Source organism: Nicrophorus vespilloides, unplaced genomic scaffold (genome assembly GCF_001412225.1).
Source record: "Nicrophorus vespilloides isolate i.1.1-1 unplaced genomic scaffold, Nicve_v1.0, whole genome shotgun sequence".
Classification (NCBI taxonomy): domain Eukaryota; kingdom Metazoa; phylum Arthropoda; class Insecta; order Coleoptera; family Silphidae; genus Nicrophorus; species Nicrophorus vespilloides.
In genome coordinates this window covers 363,364-388,698 of record NW_017098910.1, presented here as the reverse complement: position 1 = coordinate 388,698, position 25,335 = coordinate 363,364, and the positions used below count along the sequence as shown (strand labels likewise).

Here is a 25,335-nt window from a genome sequence, read left to right as displayed (position 1 = left end):
ATAATTTCATTATATCATAATTATATTAGCCATAGACATTATTTCTTTCAAAGTATATTTTTAGTTGAAACAATTGTAAATAATACTAGCAAATTTAAAATGTTGGTTAATTATTGAAAAATCATTTCAATATATCATAATAATATTAGATATAAACATAATTTCTTCCAAAGTATATTTTTTGTTGATACAATTGTAAATAATACTAGTAAATTTAAAATTTAGATTGCTTATTGATTCCATTTTTTATATTTTGTGATTTAAATATATTTTATTGACATCAGTTTTACACTAATTACAAATTTCGCGCTAGAAATTTACAATTTTAATAAAAACCTCGAAAAAAAAAAACATAAGGATCGGTAGTTGATGAATACAATATTATACGATTAACGCGAAACATAAAATATTAGGAAACGTAGATTAATTCGAAATTATACTTGTTAACTTCTTGTTGATTGCGATAAAAAATGTAAAGAATTCGATTGAGTAAAAATAATCGTGGAAAAGTAATGTTTAGATCAAATGTGTCCTTCGTTTATTCAAACTAGTAACAAACAAAGAATTTCTTGTATAAACAAATGCCATAGGCCATACATATGTACATCACGTTTTTTGATAAATACATGTAAATATATTGAAGATTGGAATAAAATATTATTTGTATTGACCTTAATGTCTTACTGTAATATTATTTCTTTGATATTTAAATACAAAGTGCATTTAAGCATATGTTTAATCATTGCAGTTAATCAAAACTAACTAAACTGAGAAGATTACACAAATAAAATTAATCTCCATTTGTATGTAAATGTTTGGTGTCAATAATTAATTACAAATATTAATGCTCAAAGTATCAAGTTGACTAAAGTTTAAATGAATACCAGAGCACAAATTTATATTGGTTGTTTGCTTTTTTTTTTATACATATTTTATCATTAAATTAATGTTTTAAATAAGTGAATCTGCTTGTATTTATACTTGTTACTCTTGCAAATCACTACCAATTAATAATTAACTTTTGTAAAATACCAGATAGAAACCAAACATATTTTTTTATTGAAGTATTATCTTTAAATATATTAAAATTGGGTGAAATGACCGCGATTGATAGCCTTTTGGTCATAATTTTCACCAATAAACTGTATATTATTATAATGCAATGGAAAAGATAATGATTGATTCGTATGTCTACTGTACAAATCGTATATTTTAAGTAATGATCCGTTAGAAAAAATCAACTATTTAAAAATTCAAATAACGAAATTGCAAAATTATTTGAATCAGTGGAACAAAACGTTGATAGAAATCTGAAGTATTTCATTAAACTAACTTGAAATTGACATATCTAAAATATAAAATTCTCTTAATGAATCAACAGTATTTGTATCTAAATTATATAGGAGTTTTCAAAAACTATAAAAGTTTATTACATATTAATCAATTGTATGTTACATTTCTTCAGATTATATATTATTTTTTATGTTTCTTTTACAAGTTTTTCTTATTTCCATAAGGCTTTAGTAACTTTTATTTTGAGCATTAATCAAAATTTATAATTATAAAGTTTATTATGTTGGTGATAAATTGATATGTTTATATTGACTTTAGTGGAGAATTGGTTCTTTCCCTTTAATATTTTCGAAATTTAGTTAAACAAATTAATCAAATTCAGACTATTTATTTTCCTTAGTCTTTCCTTTTGTATTTCGAAAGGATGGACAGATATGTGTGTAGAAGGCATCTGAATGGAGATGTACATAAGTGATGTGTAAGAGAGATATAAAGAGGGTGCGCGCTCGACAAAAGTGGGGTAAGTTCGCATGTGTCAGAATTCACACAGATCCGTGAAGATGTCAACACTCCACCGCTATTATGTTAAACGCGGAAACCTTTTATCGAAAATCAATTAAAAGCAATTCGTGGTCGCGAGGTTTTATACAATATACCACTTAGTTTCAAGACCAGATCAGAACATTACATTCGAGCAAATGGAAGGAGCGAGAGGGAGACCGAAACGCTAAGAGAAAAGTTTTCCGAATCACGACTTCGCATTCAGCCACCATTGAAACAAATTAAACTCGGAAAATATATATTTTTATTCATTAACTCATTTTTTTTTAATACAAACCAATGTAAACACAAACAAGAAAATATATTTTATAAATAGAATTTTTCACAATAACCAACATCCAATATATTAGTAATAAATGCATAAGAATAATAGAGAGTAAAAATGTATAATTATAAAATGAAACACATAAAAAGGTAGAACACGCAGTATGGCATAAAGTTACCTGAAGAAAAGGTGTAATACCTGGAGGACATATAAAAGCAAAAATAAATCAGTCTTCCGGTTAATATAAAAAAAGATCATTAGAAAAATATGTGTCTTTAGAATTATATAGATATATTAGTTTAGGTCTCGACTAAATCCCACTTGTTGTAGGTCGGATCTGCGCAGAGGGTCATGACTACTTCCGCCGCAACTTTGACCTCTTCCACACCTAGGCAAGTTCCGGCAGCCATGTTGTAAATAGGGGATCCGCTCTGAAAGTAAGTAAAAAAAAAAACTTTGTATACGAAAATGCGAAAATCGATTGCTGCACACACCTCTCCTTTATGCTTCCACTCTTGATCACCTCCCATCTCGTGGCATTTGTAAAGGAACGGCTTCGGGTGACGAGATTGCAGACACAGCAACTGAGAGAGAACCAATTCGTTTCGATCCGTTTCATACCACATCTACATTTCAATAAAATTAATTAACAACTGTTAATAATTCTTCAGAATAATAAATCTTACTTGCGACTTGTACCGCATGCATGGCTTCAAAGTTAGCAATCCACCTTTCGCTTTGTAATCCTTCTCGCTTGTCAAGCACAAAGAACTATTAGTCAGTTTGATCTGATACTGATTCACGTAATTCCGTTTCCTCGTGTGCCACGGCTGGTAATCGTCTTGTTCCAATGCTGCCCATTTGTTCTTCAGTCTGTTATCATCGTCCGAAGGCAACACGATTTCAGGATATACGTTTTTTATATACCAATCGAACGATTTGCAACCAAGTTCTTTCCTTAATTGAAGCCTCGATGAAATATCGCCGTATTTCACCTTTTCCACTTCCTTGCGCTGACTCAGAAAGTATTCCTGAAAGAAACGATTTCAATGGTTAGAATTATGTTTTTTTCGTAGATAATATTGTATGTGGCATGCTTTATACTCGTCCATCCAAACGTGGGCTACTCTCAAAGAGTTATGAAGCATCGTGTCTTGTCCATCCGGTGATCCGTATGGTCTTCTTTGCCTAAATACATGACCCACTCGGCTGCAAGGCAACATTTCCAAGTTTCCTCCACACATCCATATCTATAATAATCCGTTATAAGTAACGAAATCTTTATAATATACAACAATAATATATTAAATTCGAGCAAAGCTGAATTTGTTAGGAATAGTTTAAAATTAATATTCATATCGAAAATCGTATTGTTAATGTGAAGGAATATCTAAAGTATTTTAATTCAGTTATTGAATTAGATTACACTAAAATATAATCTCAATGGAAAATTTTAATGGAAATATATATTTTTTTTAGTTTTGAAATATATTGACTAACGAATGAGTTTAACTTATCTTAGTAATCATTGGTAGAAGTTCATTAATAATCTCCAGTGGTTGTCATTGAAAAAAGCCTGTTGTTTCTGAGTGTATCTATGATAATTATTAAGTAGTAAAATTCGCTCGTTATTTAATTGATGTGCAAATGAAATTGTATTTTTAGTGAAATTAGTATTAGTTAATTGTAGCTAAATCAAATACTGATTTATATAAAGTCCATTAGTTAGTGCTTGTTTTCATTGCCAATTAGTAGGATAATCAATGGATATTTAAAGGTAGAAAATAGTTGTCACGTAGTTTTGAGGATTTTTTTTGTTAATATTTTTTTTATGTAAAGTAAATTTCTTACACGAAATGAAATTTCCAAATTTTCTCCACCCCAAATATTCATGCCGCTGTCGTACTCTCCTAAATAAATAAAATACTGTCTGTTTATTGCAAACAAGCCTCCTGCCATAGTTGGAGACTTAATTGGTTTCACAAAGTCTTCACCCTTGGATAAAGTTCCTGAAATAAAATAAATAAGTTTCCTTCTCTTTTCATTTGCAATAAAATCACCTTTAGGTAAATTCTCCCATTTAAAATGCAACCCCCAATTAAAACCTCCTCTAACAAGAGGGCTGGAAGTGTATGCAAACGTATCAGGATTGATCACGTCGATTACAGGTACAACAACGTTGGTTCTATTTTCCTTAATTCTACCTAGTAGAGGTTGTATCCAGTCCTTGTTAACTTCAATGTGACTATCCAAGAAGATCAATGTTTCTCCTTGGGCTTTCTTAGCACCAAAAACGCGAGCTCTAATCAAACCTTCTCTCTTCTCAGTTTTAAACAACTTCACCTTTCCATCAACAAAGTTCTTATCTATGTAATTTTTAATTTCCAGATGCAAAACCTTGATATCACTATAATCATCTATTAAAATGATGTCATGGAGTAACTCACTTGGAGTTCTATCTATTATAGAATGTATAGACCTTAGCAAAGTATTGAAGTGTTCATTGTAGAAGCATATTATAATACTGGCATTAGGCAACTTCAAAGGATACTCCACGCTTCCACATCTAAAATAATTAAAAGTTATTATATGCAGTTTTTATTATCCAGTATCCTTACAATTTGTTTCTTGTATCTGGAATTTTCCTGTGCAAACTCAGCCGATTGCTCACCAACACATTGTAGGCATGGATTTTATAACCTTCATCTTTTATTTCCTTCTCTTGCAAATTAGCCACCAACCCCAACTCAGTCAAATCTAAATAAAAACAATTTTAAATAATATTAATTAATTATTCACTTTTATAAATACACACCTTTCTCATCTTTAGAAAGTTTGCTGTTGGTTTTAAAGACTGGCTGGAGTTTCTTAATGTTCTGTTCGCTGTTCTTGTACTTCTTGTACCACTCATTTTTGTAATTGTTTGATTCTTTAGACTTCGATTTGTCATCAATGTCGATCACATTGTTGTTCACAATTTCCTTGTTGATTCTTGGGAGATGAGTGTAATGCTTCTCTAGCTTTTCGGATTGGGCTAATTGGTTCAGTTGTGAATACAAGTACAGACAGATTATCCATGTCAGGGATGTAATACCTATGCCGTATAAGAATGATCTATTCAGGCTAACCATCTTGAACTATACTGTTTTTCTTAATGTTACATTATAAACTAATAATACTGTTATTCATGATGTTTCCAAGAATACTAAAAAACAAAGGTTATCGACATTTTTAATTTTTGAGGTTAAGCACATAACTCAAATGTCACTCTGACATTTGGTATGTATATGCTAATCTGATACGAGCTTATGTGCACTGTGTTAATCAATGACGCTAAATTAATAATGAATTTGAAATTATTGATTTACATTTTGTTTTTTCTGAGAATATTCATTAAAATTGTTCTTTAAATAAGTATACGAGATTACTAAGTTCGAAATAATAAGCATTACATTCGTATTTAATTATTTTAGGTACTTATCACCCATTATACTTCAAGAAAAACAAACCTTGCTTTACTTTTATAAGTTATCAATCATTTGAAATTATACAAATTTGTTTAACAAATTATTATCAAAAATGTCTGTATTTCTTAGTTACATTGTGTTTCCTTATATAAATAATATTGTTTTCGGTATGAAGATTTATCACATCTTTATTTAAATAATTAGTATCTACATAATAAATTTGAATCTAAATTTGTTAATTATTTAATTGGAGCGCATCTTAATAGATGGCGCGTCTGGTATTATTGATTCTTATACCTTTTCAAATACGATTCATTTTTAATGTGTATTATTTGTATCAAAATTTACTAAATATTGAATTTTATTAATAAACGCATATAGTTTATAATATTTTACTATCTATGTATTTTGTAGATTTACTAAAATAAATATAATAAGACAGTTGTTGCTATGAGAAATAACGGATAAATAAAGCAGGTAAAACAAAATGGCTGTGCAATACAATTTAACATGTAAATAGGACTATTTGAAGAAGGTTATGCAAAAGGTTATATCTATAAATTGTAGAAGTAAAATGATAGTGAAGGCAGTTGAAGTACATGAAAAACGGTTAAAACTGACAGCGAAGACGTTATGTCCTTATTATTCAAGTATTTGATGTATTGTCGGGACGCTGGAGCGCACTTATCTCAATATTCTCGTAGTCTTTATTGCATTCATTTTGCAAGGAAATTTATGATATAAAAATGTTCTTTATGCGGAATATTTAGTATGAATTTTATATATGATTTATATTAACTACTTACTTTCTTTTATTTATTGATTTGTAACTTGTTTTGTCATTTAATTTATAAACGTATTGTTTAAAAAGTTTTTTTATCGAAGATTTATATTTCCAAATTAAAAAAATATTGCGAAGTTAAATATTAGGTATTAAATGTAAACATGTTCGTATTGAATATCTGGAAAAGATTTAATGAATTATATAATACATTTTGTATAATAATTTCAATTAATTTCTAAATTTCTGTATTTATTACTTCTCAGTGAATATAGTTAAAACAACAAAATTAATATAATTATTACTTTCTATTGTAAGAAATATCTATTTGTCATTTATTTATTAGAGTAATTTTACAGATCTAAAATTGACAAATTTAAAGAAATAAGATATTTGCGCAATAAATATTTTTATTATTTCATAAGTGTTTTGATTTAAGTTAATATTTATATAATTTTTAATTAAATATATAAATTGAATGAAGTGTGGTGCCATTCGTTCGTTGCTAAAATATGCATTTTAATGCAATTGCATTTCAGAGTGTTATTAATTGCGGAAATGTGATGTGATAGCGAAACAGGATACATTTCGTTTAACAAATTTATTGCGGTAAACGAGAGGAATGCGCGCATCGCGAAAATAGTTTGAACATTGTTTTTCCTTTCGCGTTTGATTCGCGCATCCCTGGAAATGCGCCCCAAAAGTGTGAAAGAAGAAGACGGACAAATAAAACGATCCGATTACAAAAAAAAAACTGCCAGCAGAAAAATAAAAATCAATCCTCCCCCTCGGCAATGTACAATTTGCATTGGTTTGTAGCAGGCAGCAGTCGGAGCGGCGTCTTCGTTTAGTTCGTGACCCAGTTTACTGGTGGCGCCACCTCTAATTCCCATCGCCAGTTGCACAGTTTCAGCTAGTAGTGGACGCAAGATTCGCTGAAAACCGGCTGAAAATCTCCCGATCAATTCCGACGTTACGGTTCGAAGTGCACCCATTTATTTACATATAACCGCCAGAAAAGAAACGAAATTAATAAGAGAAGAGATTGAGATCAACCAACCGTCAATCTCATCACATCATCATCATACAAATCGCATCATTGTTTTGCTATTAAATAACTACTAAGTATCAACGAGTGCGCCTACCCCCGTGCATCAGCTATCTCTGCTTCCGCTGAAGCCAAAGCCAGCAAAACTCACTTGCATCTGCAATCAAACAGCAAACACGCAGACAGGAGGAGAGCGCATTTTACATAAGCCTAAGCCAAAGACGAAAATAGACTTAATAATAATACTTTCGTCTCACGCTGTAACCGGACAACTTCTAAATATCAAGCAAGCTCAGTTTTAATTTTCACTCTGTACATCATCTCCGATTTAACTAACAGTACCGGTACACCGAATTCTTCTGTTTGTGCGAAAGACAGCTTCTCCCAAAAAATTATTGTTATCTTAATAATTTATTTTTTCGGATTGTTTTCGGACTTTGCGGTGCATGCTGCGGATTTCGCGGAGGTGAAAGTCAAGGACTGTTCGATCGATTTTCCGCACATAGTTTATATTACAATAACAGCGTAGAAATAGTTGCAACGAGATTCATCCAGCAATTAAAATACGGTGAGAGAAAGACAGAGAGAATTTCTGCGACATCCGCAGATGTGCAAAACCTGGAGCATGTAATATTAGAGGCGAGCGAGAAATTTGTTCTGCACTCGAAATAAATTCGCAAACATCAAATATTTACAAATGTTCTCGCGCTCCAAATAAATGTGATTCTCACAAATTAAATTGTACAGATTTTATCAATCTGTTTGCCTTTGTTGTTTTGTTGTAATTCACTTGTTATTTATTATTGCACGCCCGATTTATCCTAGCAACAGATATCTACACTGATACGGTGCAAATAGTGCATGTCGCCTTTGATACTCAGCTGCAGTCGATATTAATTGCCGTGATTCGAGTCTAATAGATTTTGGTGCTTCAGTTTCTTCTTCAGGTAGCTTATTTCTTCTTCTTCTTTTCGCTTTTGTTTTTAGTAACTCGCTCGGTTATTCTGACCATCTGACCGGACAAAGAGCGAACTGGATCCTTCTTTACCCGCTCGTTCTAAGGATAATCGATTTATGCTGTTTCGCTCATACATAGTCACCTAATTGCTTTCCACGCTATTGCACGTCGCCGTTACGTCATGCCAGCAGTTGTTACCCAATAGCGCTCTCTTTCTCGCTCGCACATTGTGCAAATCGCGTGCCGTCTCCTTTCCTAAAACGGCCGTAGGTAATTATTTTGTTGTTCTTACTTTCGTTCACCTTTTTTCCCCTCTATTATTCTTTGCATTATATTAATGGATCTCGATTTGATCTGCAATTCTCATATTGGGTTGTCACGAAAGGTGATTTTCTTGAGTCAATAACATCGCTACATCACAAGTGCCGCCTAATCTTATCACTCCGCATCGTGGAAACATAGTGTGCACAGCATATCGATTTTGCAACATGGCAGAGTCTAGTAGGGGTTGAAAGTTTCAGTTCTTTCTTTCCACAAAATACGATAAACTGAAACTTCTTCATGAAAAGTTTGTAAGTTGTTTAACTCTAATGAAGCTACACGAAACGGTTTGTAAAAAAATATACATTCACAGACGATATCTTGATAAAAATATTAGATACGAAAAACGTAATTTGATAAATCAATCATTGAATATTATACATTAATCGAGTTTAGCTTAAAAATCAAGCTTGTTTAAATGATTTCATCAAATGCAACCTATATACGCGGCGTGAAATAAATGTAGTTCGACGACACGAGAAAATCAATAACGTAACATGAAAACTACACAAAGCATTGATTTTTTTAATAAAATATTTTTTAAATTAAAATAAATTATAAAAACATTAATACATAACATCTTGCTTAAAATTGTAAATAATAATTATCTATATATTATTTATATTTTAATAGATATTAATTCAAACATTTTATTCGAGTGTCGGCAACATAATAAGAAAATATGTATTTTTTAATTCAAATATTTTATCGCCATTGTGTCTGAGACACGACGAATCACATCTGATTTAAACGTTTAAACTATACTTATTGGGCCATAAAAAGAAGGAATTTCGAACACCAGATAAGAGAGTCATAAAAAATTTAGTTGGAGCTGCGAATCATATCGCCAAATGCTAAACGTGGGATCGGCAACGTCAGGTTTTTTTTCGTTATTCACCATTTTATTGGTTCTATCGTTCGGGTCAGCCCGCAAAGTTTTTTGTTAACGGATATTTTTTTTCCAAATCTAAACCAATCGGAAAGAAAATGGGCAAGCACAAATTTGCGTTTCTCAGATCTATTGAGAGAAATTAAATTTATTTTACAAATTACAGAACAACTATTTAAAATAATACATTTAGTAGCATTACTTGCAAAGTAATTCACTTGTATATCGTGTATTAATATAAATACTTTATACGAAAATAGTAAAGATTTTAATTAATAAGTAGTAATTATAAATAATTTCTTGTATTTATGGATTATTAAAATTGTATATTCAATTTTAATTTCATATATTTGCGCGTTTGATAAAAAGCAATAAAAGTTAGGTGGTTATTTTAATAATTGCCTTATTTGGGCACGAAAACGTCGCTCATCTGCGTCACAATGATTCACCTACTTCTGCGCCCGTTTAAACAATCCTTATTTGAGCATACGAAGAATCAGCTGCAGCTGCGAATCTAAAACAGTAGATTTTCAACACCGGTCGCAAACTGCCACTGACTTCTACTAAAAAGATGTTATTACTATAGTATTTATTTGATATGTTAATCATTTAAATAGCATTACTATTTGTATATTTTACAGTTGTTGTATTCTATTTTAAAATGCTAATACTGGAGATTGAAAACGATTTTGTTACATCTCAAGAAGGATTCAAAATCAATATTGAGTTAGGAAGAAAGAAAAGCTTAAATTTGCATACCGAATTCAGTAAAAAAAAAAACGAGTTCTTGCGCAGAATTAATTTTAGTACGGCCGTCTTAATTCCATCACGGCAATCAGCGAAGGCGCTGGAAACGTCTGCTCGCTAATTCAGGAGATCGAATATTAATTGGAGAGTATGCTAATTGCTAACTGCTAAACCTATAAATAGAACTTAATTTCAAATTCAAATTGTTCAGTAGAGTTTTATTTATTATTTTAGCGCGAAATCAATAGTTTTTTCTGTTCTTGTTTCATATGGCAATGTCAAATTTGAAGCTGTCAAAATTTGTTTGACGTTTCCAAAAATTATAGTAATGGTACAGCGTTTCTGAATTCACTATTGGCAGAATTCCAGTGTTGCACATTGCGAAAACGATTGCGTATGACATATGTTTTCAAATAATATTTACATTGACGTTATAATAGAGATTGTACCTTTAGTTCTATATAGGAATAAAAGCGAAGTTTGTATTAACCATATTTTTCAGTTATCCGTGCTTTAACGTTCCCGAATTGACACGTATAATCGGTATTTTACTGTATGTTTAAATACTGAATTTGATTTGACGTTTCTGTCACTAATCAATTTGACAGTAGTTATATTACGCCAACTTATAATCAGAACTTAAAACATGTCATTTTAAAATATAATTGGAAATATTAGATTTATTTTAAATACACCAAAATTATTATTTAATGTAAATTTACTTGGGGAAAACTGTAAAAAAAATAATACATTTTCATTATTTCTTCATAATATTTGTTTAGGTTTGTTTTAATGCTTAAAAATCATCAGTGTTTGATTTTAGACTTCATTATACTGAGATCACCAATTCGCGGAACATTGCTTAATTTTCATGACAAGTATATTTATTACTTCGTAAAATAAAATAATATTTGCTTGAAGCTTTCGTGACAACTCAATAGATGGACGAGGTATTCAATTTATTGCGTAATGTTTTGTTGAGATCGTATCCACTGCGTCTATCCATTCGAATCCGGATTAAAATTATATAAAGGAATGTGAAAATATGCATAATTTCGGGTCAATTTATTGTTTTGTTTTGAATAACATAATTCGATCGTGATATAAAATTATTTTTATTTAAGTATCAGCTGAAAGAGCAGTTACCATAAATTACTGATGTGTTTCAACTGTAAAGTAAACACCACGATTAGTATTATCAAAAGAAACATCCTGCAGATGTCGATTACAGTTTTCATGCAACAGTGGGCGTGCGAGAAAAATAGCGAGCTTTTTTTTGGTTTTCTTCAGAATATTCTCTCTCAAAATGAAAAGAATTTAAGCTATGCCAACTATAATTGTATGATTGTGGTTGTGTATCAAAAAATTCACATTTCGATATCCCTTCCGACGTGTTTATATTGCAAGTGTGTTTATAAGTCACGTTTATATTTAGCTTTCCTACGAGAAACAGAATGTTTCAACGAAAATAGAAATACTACTACATGTATTTGTTGTACACTCACATGACACACGCACAGAGAGCATCCAAGATCTACACAAGATCTTATTGATACGCTGAAATCTCTTGTATATATTTCCATTCTTTTCTGATTTTTTATTCTATCTCTTATTGTCGGATTGCAGTGAAAGACATCTGGTTATGACACAGTTCGAAAGTGCATGCAAGACTCTATGTGTTCAGTGCTCTTCTGTTGGATTAATTTTCTGATGATGGCTTAAAATCTATCAAAACGTCATCTCACAAGTCTTCGTGGCGTCGACAGCCACGTACAGGTGCGTACTTTTAATTATTTTTCTCTTACATCTTCTTTTCCTTTCAGGTTTTTCTTTTAATCTTCTTTACATTTTTGTTTAACATTCTTCATTTAACTGACAGACACAGCACTTATGCATGCTAAGAATATTAATTGTAACATAATTTGTAGCTGTCAGTAAACGTGATTTATAACAAATATTTGTAGCGAGTGAACAGAAGCTCTAAATTTATGGAACAGTTGGTGTGCTGTGGTGACTTTTATATCCAAGCAAGGGTATAAACGTCAATATCGTTTAGTAACCCAAATATGCCCATTGTACTATAAATAATGTCCAAGAGTTCTGACGCACATCGCCTCAATCACACTAACAATTATCAATATTACTGTATTACTGCTACAAATGTCATTTAACATAGTAAATACTAACAACAAATTATAAGAAAGCTGTATTAATATTAGTAATTATAAATTACATTACTACAGTAAATTGCAAAGGGCTACAAAAAAAATTCAAACAATAATTTCTATATTATTATTATAAATTATTCTATCATTTTTTTTTTTTTAAAAACGTTTATCTTCTATTAAATTTGAATCAACAGTCGAGCAATGAATATGTACATTACATTGTTTGAAAATTTCCACAATGAAAATATTTAAGTACAATATTTTGTGACTTTATTGGCAATAATCCAATTTTTGCTGTTCGCTGTAGAATGGAAACGTTTTATATTATGTTTCCTAAATTACCATCTGTTGGCCGTAGTCTGCTAAATTATTTTGCTATAATTCAAATATTTGGGTTGAGTTTTCGGTGAAGATTATAATCTTTCATTTCACGGTGTGTACACACAACGAGATAAATGCCAAGAAAGTTTGTCAAACTTACGCGAGTAACTTAATGTTAACTTTATGTAACCTAAGTTACTAATGTACCAATGGTGGTGATATATTGTATATTTTTTTTATTGGTGTTATTTATTATGATTAGATGTCGCCAAATGCGTATGCTTGGTTAATATGAAATATTGTTTAACTACCTTTAATTTTAAATATAAACATAACCTGTAGATAATTAAAATATAAATATATACTTTTTCGGATTTATACAATGTTTCTTTCATTAGAACATCAGAAGTGACAATTATTACTTAACTGTAGGTTTTTATACTCACTTGGTGTTTCCAACTGCAAAACAGATCATTTTGTATACAATATAAAGATTATTTTAAAGTATCAACAAGTTTTTAGGTCTGTTTCACGTCTCTTTATAATGTAATTAAATATATCGGTACTTATATGTTTACATGTTATAATTTATTAAACTTTACTTTTTATGTATATCAAATTATGTGTTAGATAGATTTTATTTTCAATTTAAAGAATGAAACGCAACTCTTTTAAAATAAAGAAAGACACCTTGTGCATTTTTGCTACGCGAGACTAAGTACTGATCACGCGCGTCATTTGTATTAAAAATAGTCCTGTTGTTTTCGATCATGCTTTTAACCTGAAACAAATTTCAGACGTTTGGTTTGACGTTATATTTATTTTATAATTCTTATTATTAAAACTAACAATAATGTATTGCATAATAAATGTTGAAACGTAGTAATAAAATTAAAAAAAAAAACAAGAAAATTTGTGTCTAAAATGAAAAAAGGAAGCTACAAATGAATATCATTTTAAGAATGAAACATATACATATAAAATAGACAAAACTACTTAAAAGATGGGTTATTTAACTGTGTCATGTTGTAACCACATTATGAGTGATATAAAACATAATTGTAGACATACTCAGTGTTTAAGAAATTCTAATAGTATTAAATAAATATACTGACATGTTTGTATTTAAGTTGGTACAAGATTCCATAATAACCAACCAATGTATACCAACCACAACTTGAAATATAAATTATTATATAGGAATTGGTATGCCTGATAAATATGTGTATCTCATATCACGCATAGTGTTGGTGCAGCTTTATAAATAAACAAGAACTTATTTCGGCTACTACACCCAACTAATTGCCATATTAATGATATTTATGTAAACGAATCCTTTTGATTGTTTTTTTTTAATCTATGATGATGCATTATGTAATTTGTATTATTCTTGATTGTGGTATTTTCGTTACACTTTGTTTAAGGAGTGGTCGTCACGCCAAGCAACCGTCGTTTCAATGTGACGGTAGTGTCAAGCGGGCCCACCTCCGGGGAGGGCACCGCACCACCCCAATCCCCAGCCCCACGACACCGTGGAGGTGAGCACTTTGCCACCATCCCCGAAGATCATGCCTTAGACGAAACCAACACTCCGCCCTTGCAATACTTAAGCACACACAGCAGCAGAGCCAACACACCCGAACCCAGCTGGGACTTTAGCATCGAAGAAGCGAACAACAGTGATTCTGTAAGTGACAATTTTCTCTAGCTTATACTTTTGATATATCATTTCCCTATTTCTGCCACTTGTTGGTGCAACTACACAAAGAAATGTTTGTTTTTTTATTCTCATCCCTTTGTATCGGATTTTACTGACACAGGTGGTGACGATAGACATTATTCAACTTACATAATTCATAACTTAAAATAAACGTAGCTTAGACATCTCGTGATAAAATCTTCAACTAAAAGACTTAATCTATTGATCGTTGTCATGCTAAACTGTCATTGACGTAATGGTGCATCCACATTATGTGCAGACCAGGGGTCGGCGAACCGGTGTAAATTACTCCAAACGGGGGTATAAGTGAATTCTAGGGGTTAATGCAATTCAAAAAAATCTATGTATCAATGAAAAATATTGAGATTCGCTATACAACATCCATCCCCTTTTCGTCATAATCAAGGGGTAATCAAGACGTAAACTAATATATTTTGGGACAAAAGATAAAAAAAAAGTTCACCGACCTCTGGTGCAGACGTATAAGAGATGTGTATATAATTAAAACAAAAAATACTGTCACTTATAATATAATATATGGAGACATATATTATTTAAGTTGGTACATATACTGGAAGTTCTGAAATCATTGAATTTGTTGAAATGAAAATAAGTAAATCCTTTAGAAAGGCTTTTAAGTAGGAGATTTATGATAAATATTAGACTAGTAAGATTCAAAATATTTCATTTTATACGATTTTCGGTAAAGAAAAGATACTTTGAAAGCGGAAACCTTTTATAGAATCAATAATAATGTATCAAAGCATAGTAAACATCCTCGGGCTATTTTTATGAATATTACCAAATAATCTCTAAATGCCAACTGCAGTCTTATGCCTCTTTTCGTTGCTTTTTATAGTATCTGTATTATATTTTATTTATACTATAATCATATTTAACTCAAAATTAAAACTAGTATTTAAGTGCTCTTATTTATTGATTTACCGATTATCTTTAGTATAATTTACAAATAATTATCATAACTTAGTATGTAATTAGTATTACAATTTATATTTAAATAATATATAAATTTAGTTACCGTATGAATGAATTAAAGTGAACTTTATGAAATTGATGTAAAATTATCAATATATTTTAAAGTGTTACTTATACATTTATGTTATAAGTACGCACTTATATATAAAAACTGCTTTTTATAAAAAGTAGCCAGTTGTTTAAGACTAATTGAGAATCATATATTTTATAATGATTCATACAATTTTTAAAACCAATAATATATATGTTTATTCATATTTGTAGAGTGGTCTAAAAACGTATATTAATTTATAAAAGGTTAATAATAATCTCAATACATACGGAATCACCATATTCCGTTTTTTAGATCCACCATAGCAACTAGTATTTTTGATACTAAATGAAAAATTGATAATTGTTGTTGTCATGCCAATTAAGTGTGTGACTATATTTGTTATGACTTTTATGAAAATTATAAAAAAAATACTTTTCTATTATTACATATAAACATTTATTAAATTTATCCATCATGCAAAACATACGCAAAGATAAATGCATTTTAGACTGCCAGATCTTCACGAAATAAATAAATTACATTCAGTATTTCCTTCGAAACGTCGTCAACGAAACGCGATGTGCAATACAAATGAATAATGCATCGCACGATCCGGAAGTGACGTATCAATCGCATTTGCGCACGAACGGTGCAAGATGCAAAAATATTTTATTAAATTTCGCATGGTGGTGAAATGTAGGGCATATGCACGTATAGAACGGTATTCGGCGCAGCCTCTAAATTTAAACCTATTCCAATTATTTAATCGCAAGTACAGAAATGTACTTGCAATATAACTAAAATAAAATCGCGACACTTTTTTTGAGTATACTCATTTTGTTGCAATTAGTTAATTTGGAGTTTTGCGGGTAGAATGCAGCCAAAACAATAAGGAAAATGAATGAAAAATCTTTTTTTCTTTCACATTTTTGTAACGCTGCTAAATTGAGTGCTCGTTTCAATAGGGAACTTGAATTGTGTTTTGGTAGAATGGCGTTGACGTTTATTCTTCAAACATTCATCGCCAATTATCGCACTTCAATTTCTCGCTCAATTCATATACGTATATTGAATCAATATATCTAATATATTATTTAAACGATTTATTAATTAAGTAAATAATTAATTAAATTGTATTGAAAAATATTATCTGTCTGACTAATTAGTTTTGCATTAATGCAAATATATGTAATCATTTTTTACTTTTATAAAACTGTAGGTACAAAGATATAATGAAAAGTAACAATATAACTCAATAATTGATTTTAAACTAATTATCTTAATATGTTAAGCTAATTAACTTAAGCAGTTAATTATTTTATTAAATATTTTATGTTGGCAGGTTATGTATATAAATTTAAAAAAAATATAAATACGTTTTCATGCACGACTCTTGCAATAAATATTATTATTTTAATTATCATATGAATTATAATTGCAAATAAGGAATAAGTATTATTTATTAGTTTATTTCTAACAAAAATATTTGATAAATATACAGAAAAATATTGTAATGGGAAATATGTGCAATGTTAAAACATATTAATGTTTATATAAATGCAAGAAACTCAAAGTTATGGTATTATTATCAAGATTGAAACTCAATAAATTTTCATACTTTTGACTATATTTTTTCGTATATTTTAAATGAACGACATTTGCTTGAAAACAACTGTAGGTGATGATTATAATCATTTTATTATCTTTATTTTATTTTAAAACAATCTTAGTATAAACATATTTATTTCTTGTAATGTGAGAAGATGTTAAATAATATTATTGATAGATGTGTTATGTTGGTAGAAATTAGCAGTCAAAAATAATGAAATAATATATAAAATCATTTAAATACATATTGTTAGGGTGAAAAGACTTCTTATTTAATTATTACTTATAAAAAATATAAATATTTTACATCGATACGTCGATAATTTAAAAATGAATATCTTAGATTACTATATAGGCATGTAGTCAATAATCTTTGTTGGTTGCATATATGCAAATAATTATGTTTATTATTATTTACATATTGATCATTCATTATAATGATTTATTATTTAAAAAAGTAATTAAGTAAAATTAAGTAATTATTTTTTGTTAATAAATTAGAAAATACAAAATTAAGAATTGCATGATTAAAGTGAATAAAATAACAAAGTTAAATAATATAAGACGGTGAGAAATGTTATGTTTTATTAAACGTGAGATGAAAATATATAAATACTATACATTACAATAAATTCAGGTCAACAATGATGAATATAAAGATATGACTTTGAAGCTATACTTATTTGATGTGAATAGTGGTAGAATTAATATAGTATTTAACTTATTTTTTCTATAACATTAAGTTTTTTCAATATTTGTGACTGAGCTTTTGGCTCAATATAAGTAATAATCTTCTAAGTAAATTGTATCAGTTAATAGAAGTTGTATAACTGTATTGTATTTTTGTTAGTTTCACTTAGCTGACGGAGATGAAATAGGTTGTTTCTTAGGTTAGTAACAAACAGTTGTGGGAAGAAAATAACATATATAATTTTATATATACAAAATTATTACAAAGTATATAAAAAAACTGATGATAGACGGGACGGTATGTTTTTCTATATATACCCATTTTTCGGGGGGTCATTTAAATTTTTTAATGCACCAAAAGGAGAAACACTGATATAAATCACTCGTAACTGCAGTTTGGTGTCGTTAGGGCTCAGCCCAGTTCGAGGTGCAGTTTACCAATAAAATGATATTAATAAAGAACATAAATTATCATATATTGCGATCATTTTTATTAGACTTATAAATCAATATAGACTTTGTTGAAGTAGATACAATATTGAATGACATTTTTTTATGTCTTTTATTTTTATTTAAATCTATCATTAAAAGAACATTAATTAAATTCGTTATTGTAAATATTAAATGGAATTTCGTAAAGATATAAAATATAAAAAGAAATTAATATAAACTTATAAATATATTAATATAAATTCAGGTCATCAAGCAGATGATGATAGTATTTTGTGGTTGCTAATGTTTTCTTTCAAATTCATGTAGGTCAATTGAGTTTCATGACTAATCGATAGGTTATACAAATTGAAATGTGATAGGAATGAGGAGGAAGAACAAAGTTGAATAACATTGTTGTTATATAGTGATTGAACGTGTGGTACGGATTGTCGTATTGCGTTCAAGCTGCGAGGTTGAGGTGCGTTATGTTGGTAATGATCAGCTGACGCGGTCGCTGTAGTCTGTCGGAGGGAGAGCGCGCCGCGCCGCTCTGCGCGTGATTCCCCAACTATGTGTACACACACACTCGCTCTCCGGCTTTGTCTTTTGGGTTAGCCGTGGACAAGACGTCCATGCATTACATGGATACGATCAGTCGCCGGTTTGCGTTATAAACAAACGGTGCTGTGAAGTTGCCGTCGTCCTTCGTTCCGTCAATACGTCATCCGTAACAACGAAAGAAGAGGACGAAACAGGAGGACAGGACCTTTACACCACAATCGGTTGGTCATAGTGCGATTTTTGTTGTGCCTGTAGTGCAGTTTCGCAAACACACGGAAACACTAAGTTTTTCTTCTTCTTGCTGTTGTTGTTTTTTTTTTTTGTTACTGCTGCCCTATCCATTAATTTCATTAAGTAATGCAAAGTGCGTGATCGAAACAAGTTCGTTAATTGGAGTGCTCGATTTATTGTTTTTCATTTGGTTTATACATTGTTTTATATATTTTTTTTTTGGTATCAAGTATATATTTTTATATATATATTTTTTTTTTTGAAGTGCTTTGTTTTGGTGCGATTAGGATGTTTACCGCATAGCAAGAAGTGGGATTACTAAATGTCAACTGTTACACCGTTATATGCCTTGTCCGTTGCTAACAGATCCAGGTTTGTATTGTTTACGTTACCTCGCGACACCTCCGCCCCTTCAGGAAAACAAAACAGAAAAAAAATATAAGTAAACAAATGACTTGGTATAGATTACGTCTGGGACATTTAATTTCTGACGGGTTACCTAACCTATTTATTTTGGAGCAGCGCAATTTTTTTATTATGCAGTTCTTGGAGACATGCAGTCTGTATAAAAGTCACATAACGCTCATTTGCACAAACAGAAAAGGGGAAACAAACTAAAGCGAGAAGAACGAAGCGCTATTGTCCATCCGGCATATTTTTTAATTACCCCATTGGAAAAGTCCCAAAGTTGCTTCACATGATGATTTTTTTGGCACCTCAAAATGTGCTTGCTATCTTATCTAATGCAGCGATTAGTCCAGATTCAAGTAAACCACCAAAAATCATGAAAATAACATTTTCAACTGATCGAGACGCAGCAATTACATGAAATAGATTTTGAGTTATTTTAACAAAATTTTCCATCCGATTCCGATTGATGTTTACATAACTCAGTTACGATTTCCCATAATAATAATAATTTAGAAAAAAAACAAGTCTCATGTTGGTAATGTGTTTTTCTCTATACTCGAACTTATATGTAGTATATATTTATACATACACACACAAAAAAGTGTAGGCTGCGCTGACTATGATGTTTGTTTATGCGGTATCAAAATATCGCCCATTTTGTTGATTCTAACATTATCAAACAGCAAATAACGCGAAGCGCAAGCTGAAATGCGCCCGAGGTTGATCCTGATTGCACTCTTCTGTAGTTGATTCGGACGGTCAAGAGGTTTCGTTATCACGAGGATTGCATCCAATTCGGATCGTGGAAAGTTTTTCCATTAACCGTTTGCACGTTTTCTAGCCATTGTAGATTCGGGATGAAAGATCTTTTCTACCTGGAAAGGGCTTTCCAATTTCGAACTGTCCATACGTCCGACATCCTCGTTCCACATTTGATTTTAGTCTTTCGTGAGAAAAAAAAAATGTATGGAACTACAAGAAAATCTTCCTGTTAGGTGCATTGTTACAAACCTACACTAATAGATTTATTTTATGTTATAACTAATATAACTGATCTTATTTTGGTTGTCAATTAATATATTCTAGGTATTTAATAAAAGCAGTTTTCAGAATATAGTGTAATATCTGAATATTATTAATGAATACAATTTTGTAAATTAATTAATTTTATTAAAATGGTAACAATACATTTTGAAAGCAATACATATTTCTACTATAATTTAATATTTCATATAAAATGAATTAACTTTTTTCACATAATTCATCAAATTATAATCTAAAATTGGCAAATTTATATATTATATAATATTTGTTTTTTTTGCACAATTCTATATCTATGCAAGTAAATATCCTATACAAACTAGACAATGAAAATAGTTTACATGCAATAGTTATAAACAAAAGATAAAGTAAAAATAGGAAAATGTCGTTGTTTATAATTGTAAGTTACATAATTTTAATACATATTAATTTAAATTGTTTTGAAATTTAGTAAAGGTTTTTTATTATAAAAATAAATGAAACTTTTAAATGAATAGATTATACTTATATAAAATATCTAACTTATTTACATTTAAAATTATTTAGAACAGCTAGTTGAAAAACATACACATTTCAAATGTATTTCTTTTTTAAAATGCTTTCATTTAAGAATATGCAAGTATAGTATGCGAAGAATGCAGTTTGTTAGAAATCCTGGATGTGAAGGCGAAAACAGTTGTAAAAAAAATGCTACATAAAAGAAGAGAAATCTATGGAAAAGGTTTTGCTTAGAGTGAAAAATGAAAAAAAAAAGTGTTTGTCGAATGCCTTTGAAAAAGGTATTTGAAACAACAAAACCGTTATGTTTGAACAGAGGGTCTGGGCATATGGTCTTTATGTATATGTTTATTATTACAGTTGTTCGATTCATTGAAATGGATTACAATATAAGGTTTCGAGGTACACATTTTTAATAGTGATTGTTTTATTATGAATGTAATTGATGTCTAAATACTGAATCTCCATTAAATGATTATGAATATCAAATATGAATTATCTAACAAATATTTCCATGACAACAACAGACAAATATAGGTTAATAAAATTTACATTAATAACAATATTTAGTCCAATAATTGTACAATTACTTAAATAATTTAAAATATATATTATTGATACAAATTGACAAAAGTTTATTTTGTTATTACTTATATTTCCATACAGCTTAATTTTTACTGTTATTTCAATCAAAACTAAATGTTATTGGTAATGTTTGAAGCAAATCATGTCATAACTATTAAATTAGAGAATTAGTTACATTTAGTAATAGTTTTAAAAAAGTAAACCTGGCAATAAAATCAATTTTTACCATGTTAAATTAATTAGATATAGATTTTACGTCAATTTATACTACTTTTTATATATTTTATGTAAAGTTGGCTTGTGTTCGTGGTTTCCACAGCAACGATTTGTTTAAAAGTATAGCTTCTCCTATTGCATTCAAATCTTGATAATTTGAAGTAGTGAAAATGTAACTTAACTTAATTGTCTCTATATAGTGAAGGTTTGAGATATTACTTTCATTGTATTGGAGTAGGCAAACAATGAGTTATTGTTTCTTAATTTGGATCACGATTCTGTCAACATTGTTATAGAAAAAGTAAATTATTTGCAGTATTCAAAAAACTCGACTGGATTCTCTTATCAATGTAAAGTTGCGTGTTGCTAAGGTAGGAAATGCATACTCAGTGTCCGCAAATGAAATCAATTGATAATCGACGGCATAAACAATTTATTAATGAAATTATCCGATTGTCCGTTAACTGTGATCAATGATCACTGAAACCTACGAATAATGCTGCTGCAATTGATCACATTTATCCAGTGAAATGGTGGATGTATGAAATAATCCAAGCGTTATAAATAGATTCATTTATTGGACAATCATTTATCTGAATTTTGCTAATGAAGTGCAGCACATTTTCGATCATTTCGTTTTATTTATAGCAACAGTACTAATTAATTGCCAGGGTTATACTATTTGAAGTAATGACAATGTTTTTGTTTCTTAATGAAATTCTTCATTTTATGATCAAGTTACATTATTATTTAGTTCCATTTTAGTTGACTATAAGAACAACAATTCGTTGGATCTATGCACATTTGTAATTAAATGTAAAGTTAGAAATTATGAAATTAAAACTTTTTTTTATTAGCTTTTATTGTTCATTCACAACCTGCCATCTTGGGCTATAAGTTGAATGCTGAAATTAAAACTGAGATTATGATTTTAACAAGACCGTTGAATGTTGTAAATTTATGTTTTCAAGCGACTTTAGTTTTACGAAAAGATATTATAATTAATCATCTGAAAAAGTAGAAAACCCAAAACTAAATCTGTTGATTCTATAAAATTTATGATGTATGACAAACCTCGGAAATTTCAGTCAGCTAATTGTATTGCGGCCTTGCGCAAACACTTCATAATGTTCAAATATTTAGTAAGTGACATTTAACACTTTATATTTATGTTCAAATGTTAGTGTTGAATATTTTCCAAAAGATTTAACTCTGGTTTTCAAATAACGGATGCAAAGAAAATACAACATTCCTTTGTCCATTTACGCAATTGTTCCTTGATGCTTCCCAATTTAAGGTAGTGTAATAAATACTGAAAAAAATAAATATGTTTATAAATATTATTTGTATACTTAAAAGAAACAATTTTTGTTTTTACTCTCTTTCGTAATAGTATAAAAAAAGTACACAGTACAGGTATTTCAAGGTACAAGGAATTCTAATCTTAAGTTAAATATTATCTTGACGATAAAAAATGTTATATACGTGCGTAATATCAATGCTATTTGTAGTCGCAAGGTCCGTTAATGTAAGTTGAAGTGTATATGAACTCAGTCCCGACCCACGACATTAATTTAATGTCATAGGTGAGATCATAGAATAAGCTACGAAGTTGCTTAAAATAGTCGGATCTTAATCAATACGCTTCTCGGAACACCTACAATTATGTCACTGCTTCAAAAATACAAACACATCAAGAAATTAAAAATAAAAGAAAAGAACGTTCCGGGAAATTAGATTCGCTTAATTGGCTGTGACGTATTCCCCGGCGATATTAATACATTTTTTGTTTTGTATCTGTTAATGGGATGATATTTGTGTTGATACGGATGGGAAAATAACCGATGAAAATTGATGCGTTTCTGACGCATAGTTTCGTTGTAATACTCAATTCCTAGAATTGAATTTATGCGGAATACTTATTGTAAATTATTGTGCAGGTGCTTTAGAGCTGATTCGATTTGCGTCAAACCGTTGGATTGTTAATGAATGGTTTCTAAACAGTGATCACATGCTTCTAAATCATTAAGCGGAATGCCGCGTGCACGTTGGACTTCCATTGCGTTCATTTATTTGCATTGGATTGCATTGTTTGGATCCGCGGAGGAGCCGACTTGTCTGTCTGCGCTGTTCCACAGATGAATATCTATATTTAATAACTAACATGAGTGTGTGTGTGTCACAGAAATGATTTTTAGTCACGGTTTTGGAAGCATTTCAAATGGCATACGACACTTTCCAACTTTCGCACCTCATTACCTCCGACAATTCGCACTTAATTTTTATATATACAGTGTGTTTACGTTTAAATTAAAGCACATTCCAATCTACAATTTCAATATTAAATACCTTGATCAATAGAACTATTTCAAATTTGTTAATTGTCGTCATATATTGTCTGACATTTTCTTCTATCATTTAAATATCTTTTGAAATTCTACCAATGACATCTGTCATTACAGTCATCTATTTCGATCAATAAATTTGTCATTACTGTCACTATCATAAAATTTTGCTAATAAAATATTTCAGTATGATGTCGAAAATTGTTGCTGACATTTTTACTTGTCACTTAATACTGTCAGTATCACTCATTATGACATCTGTCAATGTCATATATTGTCAAACTTGTTTTTTTTTATCTATCACTTATCTGCAAATGACATGTGTCATCCTTTCTATTTCGATCTGAAAAAATACCTACAATACTCGAATTCGACTGAATATATACGATTTTTAAAGATAAATTATAATTGAATGTAATGAATAATCTAAAATTATTTCTTTCCAAATATAATTGTCCAATCGCTTAGATTAAAAAAAAAAGTAATTTGGTTTTAGAAAATTTCACTTGCATATGCTATAAATACTATTTTTTTTATGTTATGTAATTTTATTGACAATCTGTTCATCAATGTGAACATTGAGTAAATTTAAGATCGCGATGGATAGTTACCATTATGATGATTTTTAATTTGTAGGTTGGCTGTCGCTTTGCCAATATACTACTAAAGTTAAGTAGTATATTGATGCTCAACAATTCCGCTATTTCCTTTCACTGTGAATCTGCTACTATCCTTAACACTGTTAATCGACTTTGCTGAAGGTCCATATGCTGAATGAACCTCATTCATTTCACTGTCCATCTGTGATGAACGATGGCCCTATTATTATTAATTTCAATTAGTATGGAGTAATTAGATGGGATAGGAATGGAAACTAGCCATTTATTTGATTGAGGTTTAATAAGGTTAGGATAAAAATAAGTATCACAAATGAATGAGGAAAACAGACAAAGAAAAAAAGAAACTGGCTGGCGAATGTCAATAAGTAAATAACAATCAACTTAACCTGACAACCCATGTCAGGGAGGGTGTGTCATCCTGCAGAACAAAAGCAACAACGAAAGATAAATGTATATATAATTTGGCAAACTACCGAGAATTCTATAGATAGACGGCAACTTCGGACTATATATTTTTTTGTTGTTCAT

At 29.9% G+C, this 25,335-nt stretch overlaps 2 protein-coding genes across 3 annotated transcripts in view; one reads left to right on the top strand and one right to left on the bottom strand.

The window, feature by feature from the left end:
* Positions 1-2,191: 2,191 nt before the first annotated feature.
* On the bottom strand, positions 2,192-5,387 carry LOC108563512 (polypeptide N-acetylgalactosaminyltransferase 35A-like). Its single transcript, XM_017922203.1, has 8 exons — positions 4,935-5,387; positions 4,738-4,876; positions 4,180-4,685; positions 3,971-4,128; positions 3,217-3,369; positions 2,806-3,150; positions 2,614-2,745; positions 2,192-2,550 (listed from the first exon to the last, which is right to left on the bottom strand). The coding sequence occupies exons 1-8, from the start codon at positions 5,248-5,250 to the stop codon at positions 2,419-2,421; spliced, it is 1,881 nt and encodes a 626-aa protein (XP_017777692.1). The 5' UTR covers positions 5,251-5,387; the 3' UTR covers positions 2,192-2,418.
* Positions 5,388-18,892: 13,505 nt separating this feature from the next.
* The window catches only part of LOC108563529 (5'-AMP-activated protein kinase subunit gamma-2-like), a 99,212-nt gene continuing 92,769 nt past the window's right edge, over positions 18,893-25,335 (top strand). Inside the window, exon 1 of one of the 2 annotated variants that reach the window (XM_017922230.1) lies at positions 18,893-19,463. The gene's annotated coding sequence lies outside the window, so the exon portion shown is untranslated. The remainder of the gene's footprint in view (positions 19,464-25,335) is intronic. The other variant, XM_017922229.1, reaches the window with a different exon arrangement.